Genomic DNA, 20316 nt, shown 5'->3' on the forward strand with positions numbered 1-20316 from the left:
CCAAATTATATGTACCCACTTACATTCAGTACAGCAAAACCATAGGAAAATATAATTCACCGAAGGGCATATCTAATTCCAAAAATAAATTAACATTAATAGTTCCTTGCCTGTCTGAACTATCCAGTTTCCGACGAATTCCAGAAATCATTTATATAATAGTCAGTGTTAAGATATGCCACTCAGGAAGTCATATATTGTGTACAAGGCTTAATTACATCAACTGACAAAGATTTGTAAGTTTAAAAAAAACAGCTTATAGGTAAAGAGAAACATTCTAGAAAGTAAATTCTTTCCATTTTACTTATCTCTGCCAGTAATTTCCCATATATATCCCCTGTACATTACCATACAGCTGTCATTTATTTTATATTTACACTAACTTGTATCTCCACTTTTTAATCCCCACTTATATGCCATATTTATGAAGAAAAACCATGAGAAGCAATGCTGGATGAGGTAACAAGTTTGTAGTCACAGGAAAACTATTACCAATACTAGCAAATACCCTCCAGGAATGCTGCTGTTATTTGCTGGTTCCTGGCAACTCCCATGGAGCCTGGAGTAGCCCACCTCCAAAGCGATCACAGCTCATCTGTGTTGCTTTGCTTCTTTGGCTGTCTTTAGTCTGAAGCAGATTCATACCTCTCACAGTGTCTGCATCACCTAAATTTGGATGGTCATGTGGGGCAGTGGTCCAGTCTCATCTCTTCCAACACTTCACACTCTGGTGTGTTGTCATGCACTTTTCTACAGGCATGGAGTGAGATAAATGCCATTTCACTCAGAGGATGGATTGGGGCAGATTGGCTTGAGTATGAATTCCAGCTCTTCAGCAGAATGGGTTGAACTCCACACCTCTGTACATGGTAAAGAAAACAACTCAGGCACAGGTGGAGGGCCCCATGAAGCACTGGAGAACAAATGAAATCCCACAGCAAACTGCCCTCTTGCCCACCCTTCCCCATCTTCTCCAGGGCTCTGGAAGATCAAACAGTAAACAGGGATGATGTCAGGTATTTTTTGACCAGGAAAACCAGGGAAGAGAAGAATTCATTCTAGGGTAAAGTATAGTAGTGACAACCAATATTTTGTGTGGATTTACCTCCAAGAGAAAGATGATACATGTTTCTTTCCTGCTTTACTCATGCGCTTTAGGGGGGAAAAACCCCAACTTTAAAAGTAACTTTATAAAAAGTCCGGCCAATAGTCCAGTCATACATTGATAATCTATTTGTGCATGAGAAAGGTAGAGGTGTCAAAAGGGAACAGAGATGCCTTTTCAAATTACATTTAGGTAAGAAAACAGAAAAGTATGTGCATGAAACACATATTTTTTAAATCAACTGATAGGAAAAATTAAAAGCTTCCCCTTCTCTCTCCTCAAGAGTTGAAATATGTTTCCTAATAAAGTAGTATGTTAAGGACCAGGATGAACTTCTTTGCTTTAGGATCAGCTTCAACATTGCTACCAATGGACTGCCAGAAGCTCCTCCAAAACTGATAGTCTGGGCCATGGACCATGGTCAGGAATTGGATGAAAGCTAAAGATGCATGGGAAAAAAAAAAAAAAAAAAACAAAAAAACCTCACGATAACGGCTTTTCCTGGCCAGGTGTTCCACAATGCCAAGTGTACCAAGAATACTCGAGGGATGTCAAACTCCTCTTGCTTTTGATTCAGACATCAGCGAGGGAAGGCTATGTGCTGCTGTCCCTTGTGACCCAACACGAGGCGCACCTGTCCGCTACGGGCACGGACAAGGCGAGAGGGGCAGCGCTGGGAGCGGCAGCACCCTCACCCCCACAGCCCCGCCACGTCGGCCGCCTTCCCCAGCCGCAGCGCCCCTGCCCCACCGGAGGGGCGCGGGAGGCCGGAGCCCCCGCCCGCCTTTGCCCCGCGGGGCGGCGCGGGCGGGCCGAGCGGAGCCGCGCGGGGCCGGGGAGGAGCGCGGCAGCGCTCGCAGGAGCACCCAGAGCTCGGCTCTCGGGATGCGGCCGCGGAGGGGAGGGGAGCGGGAGCGGCGGCACCTTCCCCCGGCGAAGAGCCAAGTTAAATAGCCAGCGCCACGCCGCTGCCTGCCTCTTCCCTCCCGGCTCCGAGCCCTCGGCGAACACCCCCGTGCCATCCCGCCCCGCCCGGCCGCGGGAGGCGGAGGGCAGCGCGGAGCCAGCCTGCCCCGCGGAGCCAGCCTCTCCCGCGGAGCCAGCCTGCCCGGCGGAGCCAGCCTGCCCGGCGGAGCCAGCCTGCCCCGCGGAGCCGGGACGCCGGTGCTGCGGGGAGGGGCGGGCGCTTGGGAGTCGGTGCCAGAGGCGCCGCGTCCCGCCGAGCCGCCCGACTGAGAGGACTACGCCAGCTGCATGGGAGGAGATGAGCGTGGCGGGGAAGCAGCCTCCTCCAGCACCGCTCGAGCGGCCCGGCAGCCTCCTCGTCCCCACCTGGGCAAGTACCGCTCCCCCTGAGCCCGTCCCGGTGCCAACTCCCGCGGCGGGGCGGGGGTGGGGAGGGTCCCGCCGGCGGCGCTGCCCGGAGGGCGGGAGGGAGGCGCCTGCGGGAGGGACGGCGAGCGGGGCGGTGCGGGGCGGTGAGCTGAGCTGCCGCGGCGCCCCGGGCGGGACGGCCGCATCCCGCCTCCCTCCCGCAGCCGGGCGGCACCGGGGCCCGAGCGCGGCCGGGCGGGACCTGTCCCGGTTCATCCTGGCCGCGATTTTCAGCGCGCCGTGACGGGCTGCAGCGCGAGGGTCGAGTTTCCCGGGGACCGCACTGAATCGCTCAGTTTGAAACCCAGCTGCAAGCCTGCGACGATAAATTTTAAAAAGAAAAAAAAAACAAAAAAAAACCCAAAAAAACCAAAGGTCAGCTACCTGAATGTATTTAGCACCTCATGCACTTAGGAGAAGCCAGTGAGGGAGTTAGAAAATAACTTGCTACTTCACGGCAGCGTATTTGGCGAATCATTCATGAATGATGCCCTCTGACGGCGGTTCTCCGCTGTCCTGGTTTATATAAAATGTAGGAGGTCTGCCCTGCGGACCTTTTAAAATCATTACAGACTCTGTGGTTTAACACGCCGCTCTTCTTGGCATGTAAAATTGTTTTGTTGAAGCGCCATTGCAATCGTTCGATCATTAGCTACAAAATTATTCATTGTATTTATATAAAATATGTAGCAGTGCTAAAATAAACTTTTTTTCCCCCTATCCTTCGAGCTGTTTCAGTGACCACAACCTTGCAATTTTTAAAAGAAAAACTGTTTTTCTTCCTGATGTTTTATCCAGAGTGTTGTTTAGAAGTTGCCTCAGCTGCATGCAAGCTGACTCAACAGACAGGTTCTCCCTCACAGTGAATTTGTAACTACTTCAAGCTTCTGTAATCATAAAAATGAAAGTAATATTTGAAAATTCAAGTGTAGAAGAAAAGGGTGTAGAGGACACCTGTCATCATAAGCACGTATGACAATTGCACATAAATCTGTGGAAACAAACTGTTGTCTTGTCTGAGAAGATTTCACAGCCTGTATTTGCATCTATCTTTTGACTGTGTGTGAGGAGATACATAATTTTAACCTCTGAGCTTTTAGAATTTCTATAAATCGAAAAGAAATAATGGAATCAAGCCTACTGTGGAAACCTCTGTGTTTTAAAGTTGTTTCACTGTTCTTAATTTGTAAGACCCATTCAGGAACTGCAAAAATATTCTGTGCAGTAATTATCTAAAATGTTAACAGCTGAGTAGGTTGTATGGCAATTCAGGATATTTCAGTGTTAAAGGTGAGGAATAATCACTATTATTAGGTGAAATTTATGACTGGTATACTTGCAGTTATGCCAAATGTGTATGTTTAAGACCAATAGGACATGCCATTTCTGCTGCTAATCATGGGATTTCTGCTGGGACCAAACTAGGCACTTCATGAATGGTGAACTGACCTCTTGGACAAGAGGAACTAAAGGCTTGTGACTACACAATTTACCTTGACACTAAATGAGAAACAGTGCTGTGAATCTAAGGCTTTCACAAGCTGTCTGTTTCCAACAAACAGACAAATATAGCTTCACTTTCCTGGCTATTTCTGATAGACGTATGTGACTGAAAAAAGGAATTCATAAATAGTCCAAGCAAAAAAGCAATTTAGACTCAAGTTCAACAGGGACATCATATGGCAGTTTTTTATTTAGGTGAGTTCATAATTGCTTGTCTCCCCAGATATGCCACATACTAAACTTCTGAAGAAAATTATGCTCAAAATGTATTGAAAAATAAGAACTTGATTTATAATTCACAGTGTGACAAGTGCTTGACTTGCATCTTCTTAAGTTATTTACCAGTATTGGAATCTAGACCTGTTTACCTTCTTAAAAGAAAAATGTGTATTTTAATGCCTGCATATTGACTGTGTGCACATTTTTCTCAAAAATAAGATATAATAACAGTAGTTAGTGTTTACTAAATATTGCTTGCTGAGTCAAATCAATTGTTTGGGATTCTGGTAGCTGGACAAGATTAATACTAAAAGATAGATGGGTTGTCTTGGTGGGTTTTTTTCTCTTCAGAAGGATAGCAGTTAAATACTACCCCCTGGAAAACAACTCAGCATACTTCTAAATTAAAGACAATTCTAGATTTGGAATACAATACTAATTTGTTTTGCATGCATGTTTTGATTTGTATCTATATCAATGTACCTATAAACTTCTTGAAGTGCAGTTGTTTATGTTCAGTTCTGTAGAACTGAAGTTTCAGTCAGACTTTGTCTTTAATGTTTTGCCAATCTCAGTGTAATGAAACACCTGTTTCATTCAGTATCAGACATGGATTCTTATTCATCTGATTTCAAAAATCAGTATATGTTTCCTCTATCTGTAGTGAACTTTTTGTTCTGATTTTCATATAATCCTTTCCACTCTTTGCCCTTGGAAATACTCAAGGGGTCATATCTCTTAGTAATTGTTACTATGTTAGAGTGCTTGTGCCATGTTCTTACGTGGATTTTATGGTCTCATTGAGCTAGTATGCATTAGTTACTGTGGTTTTCATTGTGCTGCTAGAAACTTGGAGGGGAATGGTAACCTAAGAGGCTCTTGTACTGTTGATACACCACGACTTTAAAAGAATAAATAAATGTATGGTTCATTGCTATGTAGAAATAGACTTTTTGTGGGTTTGTTGGTTTTTTTGGGTTTGGTTTTTTTTGTTTGTTTGTTTGTTTGGTTGGGTTTTTTTGTTGTTTTTTTGGTTTTTGTTTTTTTTTAATAGGGACTATTATTTTAAACTTGTGCATATTATATGTAGTAAATCCAGTTTTCTATTAGCTTCCATACACAATCAGAAGAAGATCAATAGGTGGACTGCTTCTTTTTTCAGCAGAAACCCAAATTAAAAAGGCAACAACATGAACCTTGTTTGGATAGCACTCTTCTCTGCAGTTACCCAAACTGTGTACTCAATAAGAAGGGCAAGTGCAGCACAGGCAGATTTTCCTTTTCTCCTCTCGATTTTCACTGTCTCTGTGTGATTTAGGCACTTGCTTAGAGATGCTAAATATCTATCTTTTTTTTTTTTTTTGGAAAGAGGTCCTGGGGCATTGATGTTTCTTGAGCATTTGGCACTCACCTACACTGAAGCTTCTTGAAAGTGAACACTAGGTGTCATGTTACCACAAGCCTCGGTGTCTTGTCTTCTCCCTATGTTTTCAGGGTCAACAATTAATCTTGAAGGTTTTGTAAAATAGATGACCACCATTTTATTCCACACCAGTATTTTAGTAAGTCTGGAATCCATTCAGTCATACTGTGTATTACTGTCAGAAGTTTCAATTTTCCCATGATTTGTATGAGAAGTTATCAGTATGTGGTGGCATGGATTTCAAGGTTGTTTCCAAGATATGTCTATGCCACAATACAAATCAATAGGATATACTTACTAATTGAAGCTTTTTCTCACAGATACTAATTTTCTATTAAAATTCCTTGCTTCTTAAAAGCTGATTTCAGAAACTTTTTCTGTAAAGTGAACAGAATTTATCTTCTGATTTGGGGATGGGAAACACAAGAAAACAGTGGAGCTTCATGACAAGGAGGAGGTGTCTGTGTACTCTAGTGTATGAAGCCTAATAATTACTTTCTAGTGTAAATTTTTTTTGTCTTCCTGCTTATTTGGGAAGATGTTCCCCCCCCCCCCCCAAAAAAAAAAAAATCAATGAAATTAATAGTTTCAAGATCCTATTAAAGACTTTACCAAACAGTTACTAAATATCAGAGTGATCAAATGTTTCATTTTCCTTCACTTGGCTTCCTTGCTTTCACAAACCGAATCTGAATATGGCTTTTACCTGTAAATATCTTCATAAAAACTCTTATCAGTGATAAAAAAAAAACCCATATTCAAGCTTATGGCTTTAACATCTTAATGGAAATAAGACTTGTGCCCACCTGCTGCTCAGAAAAAGAAGAGCATTGGTATTCCTCTTACACCTCAGATTTGTGTTTCATATTGTAGGCAGAGTTTTTTTCTGATGCTTTAAACGTTTTATGAGATGAATGTAAATAGAATCACTTTCACTTGAGAGTTCAGAGACTGCTTAGAATAGAAATGGTAGTAGAGGTCAGCAGAAAGGAACAGAGCATGACCACATTCCTGCAAAACTGACACCTATTGCTAGTCAGTGGCATCACAATGATGGAGACAGCAAACACAAATCAGATTCACTCAGGTTGACAGGGACCTTGGGATGCCCACAAGCATAACCTTCCCCTGAAAGCAGAGACCATGTGGAATTCACATTGAGTTGCTCAGGTCTTTTCCCAGTGCATCTTTAAAACCTCCAAGGATGGAGACTGCTCAACCTCTCTGTGCAAGCTGCTCCCTGCTGGGCTGTTTTCCTGGTGAACTGGGGGTGTGCTGTTAGCTCCTCCCTCGAAGCCTTATGTCCAAGCAGGCCTGGCTTACTCAGCCTTTCTCACTGGGAAGTTCTTCCACCCCTACCCCATTTCAGTAGGCTTTGAACGGGACTTGCTCTCATTTGTCAGAGTGTTTCTTTGTGTTGCAGGGCCCAAACATGTCTGCAGTGTAATGAGTGCCAAGCAAAGGGAAATGATTGCATGCATTGCTCTCTGTTGTGGCTAGTGCTGTCAGCATTTGTGGCTGGCATCGTGCACTGGTGACTCCTGCCCATCAGGACAGAAGGACCCCTGCTTCTTTCAGTATATACTCTTCCCCACACCTCACCTGCCCCTTCCCTCCTGCCACATCTCAGGGAGAAATCTGAAGGTTTTAAAAAGCAGATGTCCAGTTTAAGTGCCTCTTCTTGTCCTGCTTTAGTTGAGAGTGAATGCAGAACTCCAGGGGAAATTAGCAGATTATTGCACTTTCTTTTTGGTGTGCTTCTTGACATTTTTTGGATTTTTTTTTCACCACCAAAAGGTAGAAAATACTCTTGCTGTCTTTCTCCTGAAGTTAAAATTCATTTACTATAAGAACTGCATGTTAAATTAGTTGGAACAATTTAGTGGACTTACTCATCCTTCACATTACAGATGAAGCTGACAGTTAAAGCCAACTGAGGCCCATGATTGTGTTTCACTACAGACACTCTTTGTCAGTAATACTCCTTCAGCAGTTCTGATCTAAATTTTATTGGTCTGTTTTCTTTGTAAAAGGGAAGGTGATTCTACTCTATTGAGCTCTTCTGTACCTGCTTGTCTGAACTTTCTGTCTGAAGAACAGCATGACTCCAGTGAGAGCTGTCATACTGGAACACTTCTGCCACTCTTTATTTATGTATATCAACAGGCAGATTTCTATAATGAGATTTACAAACTCTCTAAAGGATATAACCTTGAAGAGCTGGAACCCTTTAGCACAATCTAATCAATATTATCTCATTTATCATCTCCTTGTGAAGTTCAGATTATGTAGGGACAAAATGCACTTCTCATATTTAGAGAAGTTGTGGGCAGAAAAATCAATGCAAAACATCAGGGGTTTTTGTACTGTGTTTAAGGAGGCATTGTACATGCTCGTGCTGTATGATACTCTAAAATCATTACCCTTATAATGCTTCTCTCCACCATGCCAAACTTGAATGACTGTTTCATGCCTGTTGTTTTGTGATTTTTACCTTTGCAGAGCTTATCTGAGAATTTTAAGTCACTGGATGATTAAAAGCTAAGGAGAAACCTTTTCCCTAAACAGGCAAGTTCTGTGTAATGCCATTTGCTGTTCAAAGAGCATCTGGAGTAGCTTTTTTTCATGGGTGCTTAACATCCTCACTTTAAGCGCAGTGACTTCCCAGAGTCAGAGTGGCTGAATTCCATAGCACTTCCTTGACTGAAACCAGTGCAGCAGACAGGCTTAAATGATTTGTTGAGGACCACAGAAGCAGTCTTACCTGGGGCCGGAATCAAAACCTTTTGGTGTCAAATCTGTATCATCAGCTCTTGATGATTTTTCCATGCCACAAAACAGCAGTGGTTTGGTTTTACCTTTTGTTGGGAATTCTTGTTTATGCCCAGGTTTTCCAGGAGGCCTGATTACAATGGAATTAGTTGAAATGGGGCTCAGAGAGGCTCAGACTCTGTTTTGTCGTGGTCTGTTCTCACACAGTCAGTAAAAAACTGTGTTGGATACACTGTCCATGCTGGTGGACAGCATTTCTACAGTGATACAACAGTGGTTCTTACTCACTGATGTTAATATCAATCTGTACACCAGAGAAAATGTAGAGTAACATGGTAAGTTTCAAACTTCACTCTGTGAAGTGGGTAAGTGTTATTGTTCCTACTTTTATCAGTGGAAAAACTGAAGGAAAGAGATTTCAGTTAAAGTTTTGAGTTGGTTTTGGGGTTTTCTTTGTGAATTTGGATTGAGGAAGTTGTCTTTCAGTACTTTACTTTTTGTGAATACCTGATAAAACTTCCCCGTATATTATGTAGAGAATGTTTTTCAAACATTTCTTTTCTTTTGTATCTCAATTAGATTTCTTTTTTCCTCTCACTGTATCACTCACTATCCTGTGCCATCTAGTAACAGATGTAGTAATGAGATTTGGAGAAATCTCATTCATTTAACTTACTGGTCGCTGCTACTTGTCTGACTAAGGACTAGTATGTTTAGGATTACCATGAAAATGGATACATCTTGTTACAATATGTAACACAAAAAATAGAGGAGAACAAAAATACGCATTCAAAACAGTGCTAAAAAAAATGGAAGATAGTAAGGAATAATATTTTTTTTTTCCTGTATAAAAGCTGTGGTTTTCCTCTAGGTATATGTGCAAATAGTAAGTTTATTGGAGGAAAGTGTCAGAAGAATTGATCTCTTATGGGATAGCATGAGAACACACGCATATTTGAAAGCTGTTTGTCACAAGATGTTGCCATCTTCCTCTCCAGCAAGCCTGTTAAATCAACAAGCAAAGGGATAGGTTTTTCATTTGTTTCACTGGCTGCAGCTATGACATAGATACTGCAAGGGAATTCATGGGCACATCTTTCCATACAAATCCTATCTTAACAGTATTAAGTCACAATTTTAGAAAGGCTTTAGGAATTACTCATAAATGTTGTTGCATTAATAAAATACTAGTGTCTTCTATACCAGTAAAATGCTTACTTCAAGCAGGCATTACAATCTTATTTTATATCATATGTCTTTTCCTCTCTTTCTCAACATATCCTGCTGCCTTAGGCATTGTAAATGCAGCATTTAGACATTCTTCTGCCAGCCTTCATGAGCCCTGATGGAGCAGCAATATGAGGATATGCAATAATCTGTGCTGTGTGCTCATTTCCAGAATACAGTTGAAGCGTAATTAAGCATATGTTTCCAGTTCAGTCTGACAGTATTGTTTTGTGATATAGCTATTGCTCTTTAAAAAAATCTCCTCTTTTTCTAGTTTTGAAAGGGTAGTTATCAGTTGCATCGTCACACAGTTTTATGCAACTATTTATTGTACTTTCATTAAGAGATGAATTATTTACTAAGGCATCTGGTACATCATATGGTTCTTATGCTGGGTGTGCTAAACAGAATGCTCTTTTTTGAATAATAAGGGAAAAAATACACTACATAAAAGGATTAGACTTCCTAGTGTGCTTTGAAGAGTAACTTTACTGTTCTAAAATCTCCAGGCCTGTTTTACAGGATTTTGTGATCATTAAAGGAAACTTTGATTCTAGTGGAACATGTGTGCATGACTGTATGTGTCTGTATTCATAATATCTAAAAAGTAGAGGGGTAAAAAAGACATTATTCTCTGACAAAAGCTGTATTATACATGGGCTAACTATATGATACTTTTTCCACTTCTGTGACCGATAATCACAGAAGTATGTGTTATAGTAGTATCATTTACAATTTATAAGGCAAGAAATTTTTATTCTTATGATCTATAGAAATTGTATGTCCTCCAAGGTTATCAAACATTAAACAAAAACTTTCTCAGTCTTCAGATAACGTGTAGTCAATAGATATACTTCAGCCCACTGAATCTAACTCTACACAAACATCCAATTTCTTTTATATGTTTAAGACAAACTTCATACTCATTTTACATTAGAAAATTATTGAAATGTACTGTGGATGAAATCACTGACTAACATTAGTTTAAGGCTGATTTACCACTTCATTCCATAGTGTCATTTCCATAATGTCAAGGGAAGGATGACAGAAATTGTATATGGGCTAATTTATTCACTGGTTAGAATTACACATCTTTGTTCCCAATCAAATAAAATTTGATACAAAACTTTCTACTTATAAAGTTTCAGAAGTTGAGACTTAAATCTGTTCAGCATACTCTCCATTTACAAAAAATTAGTTTTTTCCTTGAAATTAGACATTTAGGAGTTTTAACAGTTGTAGTTTTTTTTGTTAAACAGGACATTAACAAAAGCATTGTCACAACTCTGTTTAAACAAAGTTGGGGATGTAGCAGAATACATTGTTCTCAAAGGACTTTGAAAAGCAACATTTTTTTTCAGAAAACATGCTTAATCTAATAAGAAAGCTGCCTGCTTTAAGCATATTTGGCTTTGAAATAGGTGGACACTCCTAAAGGTAGATGGTTTAAGAAGATGGCCCAGGAAGAAAGTATGAAGCCTGAGTTGTCAAAATCAGAGAATTAACTAGGTTGGAAAAGACCTTTGAGGTCATGAAGGCTGTGACCTAACACAACCTTGTCAACTAGACCATGCCACTGAGTGCCACACCCAGTCTTTTCTTAAACACCTTCAGGGATGGTGACTCCACCACCTTCCTGGGCAGCCCATTCCGATGCCCAATCACTCTTTCTGTTAAAAACTTCTTCCTAATGTCCAACCTAAACCTCCCCTGGTGCTGCTTAAGACTGTGTCCTCTCATCTTTAAAATGCTGCCACACCAACCTAGTAGTTCAACTTACACTGATATAGTTTAAATCTGATTTGCATGCATAATCCCAAGAAGCTCTCTGTTATTTATGACAGCGAGTCAGATAATATAAATTGTAGCTTGAAGGAATGCTTCGTTCTTCATACTTTTACTACCTGTAATTAAACCTTTTGAATAAGAAAACAAAAATTAGATTTGTAATTCTTCCTGAGGGCAGTCTTGTAGCAGTTGGATCCATCTGTGACTAAATCTTCAAGAATATTCCTTTCAAATGTCAGGAAAGAGGGAAAAAATGTGTAATATTTTACCGACAGTAAGGAAAAAACCCAAACCAACCACAGCTGACAAGCTGACTTGATATAGGGATTTTTTATAATTTCTTCAACTTTTAGTTTATTGTGACTAATTGTGCTTATGTGCTATTGTGCCTGTTTACTCCTCTAATTCTGTACTTCACTACTTTGTGCTCTTTCTTCATAATCCTTGCTGTAGATCTAATAAAAATAAATCAGACAGTCTCATTAGTAGAACATGTATTCTTGTAGGTCCTCCATTTGTTCTCCATGTAAAAAAATGAACAGAATATTTTTTTTTGCCTACAGTCAGAAACATTATAGGGTAGTTTTAAAAAGAGAATGGGTGTGAAAGGGGTGAGTAAGTAGACACATGTTGCCTAGACCTCAGGGAGTACTGGGTTGTTTTTAATGGATTATTTGTATTTTCATGTAATAGAGAAAGTTCATACTTACATCTCTGATATCTCTGTTTCTTCTTTGTATCTTTTAGCAGTTTGACAGACCTTTATGAATGTTGCTGAGCTTAACTCAGTGTCAACTGGCTGAAGTTTTCATAACAAAAAATACCTAAGTGTAGTAAACCTGCTGGAGTTGACTCTAATTCTCATAATACCAGTGTCATTTTAATCCGACTAGGCTCAACCTAATTCTGTTTTGTAAAAATCTCTTGCTTCATCAATTTATAGCATAAATGAAGACTTCATCTTTTAAAATTTATAAAATTTCCCCTCTATTAGTCCAATATGTGATTCATTGCCAAGTACCACAAAGAAGTACAGAGAGTGCTTCATGCATAATTTTAAGCAATTAGTGTTAGTGTTGTCTGCTCGGGAAAACTATAAAAATGGTTTTTTGTAAGGCAGACTATTCTACCTTAAAAAAATTATGGCTTAGTCCAGCATATTTAGCAGAAATAAGACAAAAAACTAAAACAAATCCACCAACCTATTGCCACAGTTTATGGCACTGTGTGAGATTAACATAATGACATTCTATAAAGTCATTTTGGATGGAATTTATAATTGGCAAAAAGTAGATTGTTTTGCAGAGCATCATTTTTTAAGTATTTCTGTGAAACTTTGGCAAATAGAGGCCAGCCAAGAGAGTATTATCAATATAAATTGAAAAGCTCTTGTCCTATGGAGAAGGAATATTTTTCATTTAAATTAAGTAATCAAAATAGTCTCCAAAATGAAAGATGAGGAAACATTATTTAGGTCTAAGAATAATATTTCTCTGTAACTGACTATCTGACTATAATCTCTGGTTCTATTTGTGGTGTTTATGTTTCATTAGGAGGGCTTTTGCTCACTAAGAATTAATTATCTTACATTTAATTGGATGTGACTTGAAAGAATAATCAAAGCAGTATTCTGTGTTCTCTATATATTATCTGCAAGAAATACTGAAAAGTATTTTCTTGTTTAAATATAATGGAAAATTGTCATCTTGAACATTATTGCACAGAGTAAAAAATTAGACACACTAGTCATACGTTGTAGTCTAAACAGTCTTTCATCAGCTTGCTTGATATTTACAGATCAGATATCTTGTGGAACTAATTTATGTTCTTATGTGAAATTAAGGTGCTTCCACTAATGACTTCTGCAGATACTTTTTATGACTGCCTCATTTAATTGGAACATAACACCTTGCCTTAGTTTTTCAAAACTTAACAGTTTACAACTCTTCCACTGGTGGTCCAGGGTAACCTATGACTTAAAAGTCTAGTCCTGCTTTGGGATCTGCGAGTTTTGTTGGATGTTGAGTAACTGCTGTATAAGCAAAATAATATTCCATTTAAATGGTACCCTTCTGTGTGTGGGTGAGAATTACTACTGCCTACACTACTGAGATGTAGTCAGTAAGAATACATGAAATGGTCATGGCAGAGTGCCAAGCACTAAAATGCATTTGATCATAACTGTTAAAAATGTTGCACTTCTCATATCTGGGTGTTTGCCTCTGAGAGACACACATACTTGGAGAATTGGGCTGATAAAATATAGGGCTGGGACAGCTGTTCCCTCTCTCGCCTTTGGAGGAGGATGGTCAGAGCTGCTGCTTGGGGAAGTGAATTTGCTGCTGCTGCCAGAGCCCAGCCCAGAGCTGCTGCTTCTACCATGGGATGAGAGCAGCCACTTTGCTTGTGAGAGCAGCCACTGAACTGGGATCTTATGAACACCCACCTCGCTAAAACAGGGGCCTATTCCCATCTGCTCGTGTGCCTGGTATCCTGAGCTATTGAAACTCTCTCCTATAGTATTCTTATAGCAAGGATGCGGGTACATTATGATCTGGATAGGTGACATGAGTTAAATATCTGGACTCTGGAGGTAGTGGTTGTGGGTCTACCTCTTACTGCAGACCCTGCTTTGAGCAGAAGGCAGCACTAGACATCTCCAGGGGTCCCTGCAGTGGGTCATTTCATGCAGGACCTGATCCTCTCTGTGGTACTTCAAGAAGTGAAATGTAAGTAAGATAACCTGGATGGAATTACAGAATCAGTATCCAGTACTTTCGTTTCAGATAATGTTCTAATTAGTATAATAATGTCTGAATTTTGTCAGGGAAAAAAAAAAAGGTCACATTAAAGCTCTTGTTCCTTTGAAGATGCTGAATATAAAATTAATTAAGGCAGAAGGAGATCTAAAGAGGTCGAAGTACAGGAAAACCACATGGTAAAATGACCATGGTACACTGTGTTACTAAACAACAACTAGGAATACTATGTTTTCTAACAGGAAGATTTAACTTAATGAGTATATATCAGTGGCACAAAGAAAGTATTTTTAGGAAACTTCTGAAAGCTAATATTATAGTTCTGATTTCTTCTTTATATAATGTGACATGTATAATGCCTTTCTGCAACAATTTATTTATTAAAAGCTTGAAACTTCCAGCATTCAGTAATGGATTTTAATGTCACATCATAGAATTATAGAATGGTGTGGAAGCCTTGCCTTGAACACTTCCCGGAACAGGGCATCCACAGCCTCTCTTAGGAAGCTCACCACCCTCATAGTTTTTTTCCCAAGAATTTTTTTCCCAATGCCTAATCTAAATCTACTGTCTTCCACTTGAAGTCTACTCTCTCTTGTCCTATTACGCTGTTCTGGTTTGAAAGACAGCTGTCTGCCTAGGAAGGCAGGAACCTCCTTTGGAATAGAGAATATGACCCCCTTCCCTCTGAATTATTATAACTTTGAAGTTAAGGGACTTTCAGGCAAAGATATGGGAAAAGACAGGATGTATCAGAGCCTCTGCAGCTGTAGCAAGAGCTGGTCTTGGAAAAAAACTTGGGATCAGCAGCGGAGGCATGATGGGGCAGGGTAGTGGCAGCCCAGCTCCCGAACAGAGCAGGGAAAGGCTCTCTTGAAGGGGAAAGGATTCGGGGTCTTGGGGTTTCCCCTGAGGCATCCCATCAAATGGTGGAAGTCCCTTATTTAGTGAGGTAAGGTGTTCATAAGGTCCCAGTTCAGTGGCTGCTCTCACGAGTGAAGGTTCCCCCATGGCAGAAGAAGTAGGACAGGGCTGGGCTCTGATGGTGGCAGTGAATTCTGTCCCAGTGAGCAGTAACTCGACCATCCTTCTCCAAAGCTGCAGTGAGAGAGGGCTGGGAGCTGCGCCCAGCCCCTTCCTCCAGCCCAAGTCTTGTGATCTCTTCCCAGAAGATTGTCCCTCAGTTAGGATGGTAAAGCCAGCTGCACTCCTCTCCATTCTCTGTGGTTACTTCTTTTGTCTCTCTTAAGTGCCAGTCTTTATTGTTTCTTAGCAACAAAAGGGGAGAAAATTCCTTAAGAGAAAGAAACAAATGGAAAAAATCCTAAAACCAACACATGCTAACCATTGCCAAAAGTCTGGCTTTCTTGTAAGAGGACCCTTTTAGAGAGCAGGTTTAGGACAAGCTGCTTTCAGGTTTCCCCAGAGTCTTCTATGGGGAGCCCAATGCTCATATTCATGATTCTCCCCTGGACTCACTCCAGCAGGTCCATGTCCTTGCTTGTTGGACACCCAAGAGCTGGATGCAGCACTCCAGGTGGGGTCTCACCAGCAGAACAGAGGGGCAGAATCCCCTCCTTTGAGCTGTTGACCATGCTGCTTTAGATGCAGCCCAGGACTGTTTGAATTTCTGGATTTCTGGGCTGCAAGTACATATGGATGGATCACTTTGAGCTTCTCTTTGGCAAACACCCCCAAGTCTAATCCTCCAGGTTCCTCACAATACATTCTTCACTCAGCCTATATTTTTGCTTGGGTTTGTCCCAGTCTAGGAGCAGGTCCTTGCACTTGGCCTTGTTGAACTTCGTGAGGTCTGCATGGGCCCACCTCTCAGGTCTCTGGATGACATCACTTCTCTCTGGCATTGCTGACTGCACCACACAGCTTGGTGTTGTTGACAAATGATGGCAAATTACCCATTTAAAACAGGCAAAATACTAGAGATGTATTACTGGGTCAGACTACCACAGACTGCTACTATAGACAACCACATTTCAAATTCAAACTTAGCTTTCCTGTTGCAGTTTTTAATTGTTTAATATCAGAACTTTTAAAAAAGAAGCTGAAAGTAAATGAACGGTAGCTGATAAAAATGTGTTGTGCTGTTCAGGATTTTCATTATAATAGAAGTGCTCAGGTCATGAGCTGGCTGAATAGAAATTGAAATCTCAACCAGGACAGAGAATCAGCAAATCTGGTTTGTAACCATGGAGAAAAATTATATGTATTTAAAAGGTGAAATACTAACAAACTAAAGCATGCAGAGGTAAAAAAAGAAGGAAGTGTACCAAGCAAAACGTAAGGGGATATACAGAAAAAGGCAAAAGAGTGAAACATGCTATTTATTTTCAGTAAAACTTTTTTTTTTTTCCACAGCTGTAGTTGTCACCATTTTCTAGATATAACAGAAATATTTTATTTGCCTCAAACACTAACACAGTAAGTAGATCTCTTTTCTGCATTCCATGTAGAAATTCAAATAAGTCACATCTGCAGTTATTTCACAACTTATATTAAAACTGTAGCTTAATTATTTCTTTTTTCATTTTCACTCCACATAAGTTATTACACTTTTATGACAGTAACTTTAGATCCACTGGATCTCATTCATGCAAGTGTAATTTCTGTGGGATGTGTTAACTTGAGTGAGGGTGCACAATTTATAAATCAGTATGAACTTTTGTAATTAATCTGTCAGAATTGGGATTGTGTCTTATTTTGTCTTGTGCATAAGTGTCAATATTCTTTTTTTTGTTCCTTGTTCACATTACTTCTTGGTAGCTCTGGAGATTTAAAGAGCCAGACTGTGCTTTGCACTTAGGAAGAATTTCAGAGAATATGCTTTCATGTTCCATGAGAGGGAGATTTCATTTGTGATACATATGAAAGCTCAATACCTTAAAGAAATGTATGGGAACAGGTTTTTTCCTGGGCTGTTTGGTCCAGAGCAATAGAAGAAAACAACATCAACAATTTCTGAAAAGTTACTTTTTCGAAAACTTCAGATTTTTGCCTGATATTTTTCATAATTTCAAAAAGGAAAAATAAGTTGCAAATGATGATAATTAATGCTTTGTTTGTTTGGAGGTTTTCTTTTATTGGATATGGATTTTACAAAACTCATTAGTTACATATAGTGAAATATGCACTGAAAAGTTATTTGTGTGATCATTATATTTCAATTATTTGCAAAATAACCCCCCATGCTTTTTGCTTCACAGTATTGTTTTAAGTGTTCTGTAAAATGTTTCTCTTCTGTAAATACAAGTGAAGAAGGCATTTGGAAGGATATTAAATTTTCTAGGATAATTCTAATATTTTTTTTGTGGCATGAAGGTAGTGCTCTGTATCTTTGGGTGGGGACACTGGGTCATATTGATTGTAGCTGTAGATGAGAGCCACCAGAGCACAGAACCCAGCTGGCTGTGAACATCAGTGACAGTAGGTTTCCATCAGGCTTAGTGACCTGCTCATTTGAGTGTTACATCCTCATAAACTGGAGTGTAAAACAGGAAAAATACAAAGGTTGTTTCTTATCATTTAGCATTTCTCTAACTTTGCATGACAGCTAATCATTTTTCTAAACTCGTTGTTTGTCAGGTGGGCTCATATTGCAAATTTTCACTGTCTAGTGGAGTTTAAATTTACATTTAAAATTTTGATTACAAATGTTTGGACAATGTAACGGTTTTGATTTACTCTCCATTCACTCTTTCAGTCAAACCTTTTGCAGCCTTGAGCTCCTCAGATTATATCATCTTTTCTCTCTTAACGTGTGTGGTTTTGACTTTGATTCTGGAGCTGACACTGAGCTGCTAGATTCTTATCAGACATTTTGGCTTAAGACTCTAGCCAAAGTAAACTATTCCTTTTGTTTATAAAGTTAAGATAAATATTTATTTGTGTTAAAAAGCTCTGAACTGAAAACACATTTTAAACCATTGGAAGTAGATGATGAATACCAGTCTTTATTAAATATCCCTTCTTCTGGGAAATTTTTCTTTGCATGCAAATCTTGAATCTCACTAGCTCCATACTTACGAGGATTAGATGAAACCCTTTTGTGTCAGGCACCAGAAAATGGAACTTTACATGGATGAGTATGTTGTTCTTGTATTTTAAGGTGTTTTTTTGATCAGCGTCCAGGAGTGCATATTTGCTGAAGTCAAACAGCACTTTCCAAACTGCATTAAAAGCAAATGTTAATATTACGTTATAGATTCAATATACATTTTGACTCTTGCATTTGAAAATGTATAAATGTTCATGGACTGTTCTGCTGGAAGACTTTCAGACATACATATTGTGGGAAGTCAAAACAAAACTTTGTTTTCTTCAGTTTGTTTTACCTAATAAGTTTCTTTTGTCAATTAATGTTGTGCAGACAATGTCACAACTCTCTTCTATTTTGGCTATTGCATAGACCTACTTCTGCAATGTAATTTATAGTAATTGGATTATTGAATGACTATAATAGTTACCAAGAATTGAAGTAATAGATATAGGCAGAGCAATTTCATGCTTTTCAGATGAGATTATATTACATTTAGGATAAGCCTCAAATGATTTGATGACTTCACCAATTTTAATTAGCTTTAATATCTAAGAAGAAAAAAAGAACCTTGCTGAATTGTCAATCATTTTAACTTTAGTTGCTGTTTCACAGCTAGCATTTTTCTATGCTCAAGATTCTATCTTTTGATTTTGTGACGTGTTTCCTTTTCATGGTCTTTACAAAATGTTATTCTGGGCTATCCTTCAAAGTGAAGCGTGTGACCTTCAGGACCAAGATCAGTTCTTTGTTAGCCTGACAATGACTTTTCTGTTTGGAAGAGGACTCTTGTTGAAGCTTCAGTGCATGTGTTTTGATGTTTTGTCTGTGAAAGCCATTTAATGTATAGCTTGAGATATCTGTAAGAAAATTTGTGAGTGTTAGGGTTAAATATCAGGCCTCATTTTCCCTCTCCTTAGCTGTGGAAACCTGTTCAAAGACAGCGCTTGCAAATCAGGCAGTGTGGTGTTTGTCACTGCTGTAGTGCTTTTTACTGTCCTTGCTAATTTCATTCCCTCTAAATTAACGTATGCATGCTAGTGAACTTAATGTTTTCACAGTTCTCACTTTAAAATTTCTGTGCCATTCATTTAAGTCACTAAAGCTGGCAGGAAGCCTCCTCCCAGTGTGGCAGACGTCTGCAGAGATGCTCATTTTAAGCATGGCCCATCTTTGTACAGTAGGAGCTGTACCATGCTGACAGAAGTTACCCTACCTGTACTGAAATGGTTTAATTTTCACAAGTAGCTGGCCATTGTAGATAAAACTTGCTTTAAAGCTGAGAAACAAACCAGAATGCAAAATCTAAATTACAGCATGGCATTTCATAAAGCCCTTGTGCCTTCAAAACCAAAACCAATGCATTTTGATGGTGGAGGTAAATTGTCTGAACTCTGAGAACACCTCTAGGCTGTAGCCTCCCTGCTCAAGAAAGGCTCGGGGGGTCCATTTCAGCCCAGCCTGACACCCTTTCCCCCAGACTGATCCACACTGGCACCAGCTTTTCTCACAATTTGTTTGGGCTTCCTGGCTTGGCCTTGTCTGGCCCCTTAGCCTGGTTCTCAGAGTCTGGTGCCCAAATGTCAGGGTCTCTGTGCTCAAGATGACCCCGAGATGGTTTAAAAGTCTCTTTCTTCCAGCTGGGCTCTTGAAGAAGGAGCCAGAGTTCCTTAGCTCTGGTTTTCAAGGTTGTTTATTTTCTCTTATCTCTTAGATTCTTTTCCTGACCTGCAGAGGTCTGTCTAGCAGGTCGATTTGCGGCACACTGCCCGCCCTTGGGCTGGTGTCAACTACATGTACTTTATTTGTAATTATTTTCCAATACCTATCACCTATGTTAGACTGTCTGCTTCTACTGTAAACCAATCTTAAAGTGCCAATATCACACAGAAGATGGAGGCTAGGAAGAAGGAGGAAGAAGGACAAGACAACACCCAAAATCCTCCATCTTACCTCCTAAACCCCTATTCTAAGAATCTCCAAAATTCCACTCTTCACCCTGTGATAAATTCATTATCATTCCACTTAAACATTTGTGACTTTACACAAGGTTGGTAATTTGCTCCATGGGTTAAAATCAAAAATGCAAGTGTCC

The 20316-nt window shown here is 39.8% G+C and overlaps 1 protein-coding gene across 1 annotated transcript in view; it reads left to right on the plus strand.

Moving 5' to 3' along the window:
- The first annotated feature begins 2369 nt into the window (after nt 1-2369).
- Nucleotides 2370-20316, plus strand: part of SNTG2 (syntrophin gamma 2) — a 211279-nt gene continuing 193332 nt past the window's right edge. Inside the window, exon 1 of the mRNA XM_039715645.1 lies at nt 2370-2441. Coding sequence (XP_039571579.1) covers nt 2370-2441 — 72 coding nt within the window. The remainder of the gene's footprint in view (nt 2442-20316) is intronic.

Source organism: Passer montanus, unplaced genomic scaffold (genome assembly GCF_014805655.1).
Source record: "Passer montanus isolate IOZ18808 unplaced genomic scaffold, ASM1480565v1 scaffold34, whole genome shotgun sequence".
Classification (NCBI taxonomy): domain Eukaryota; kingdom Metazoa; phylum Chordata; class Aves; order Passeriformes; family Passeridae; genus Passer; species Passer montanus.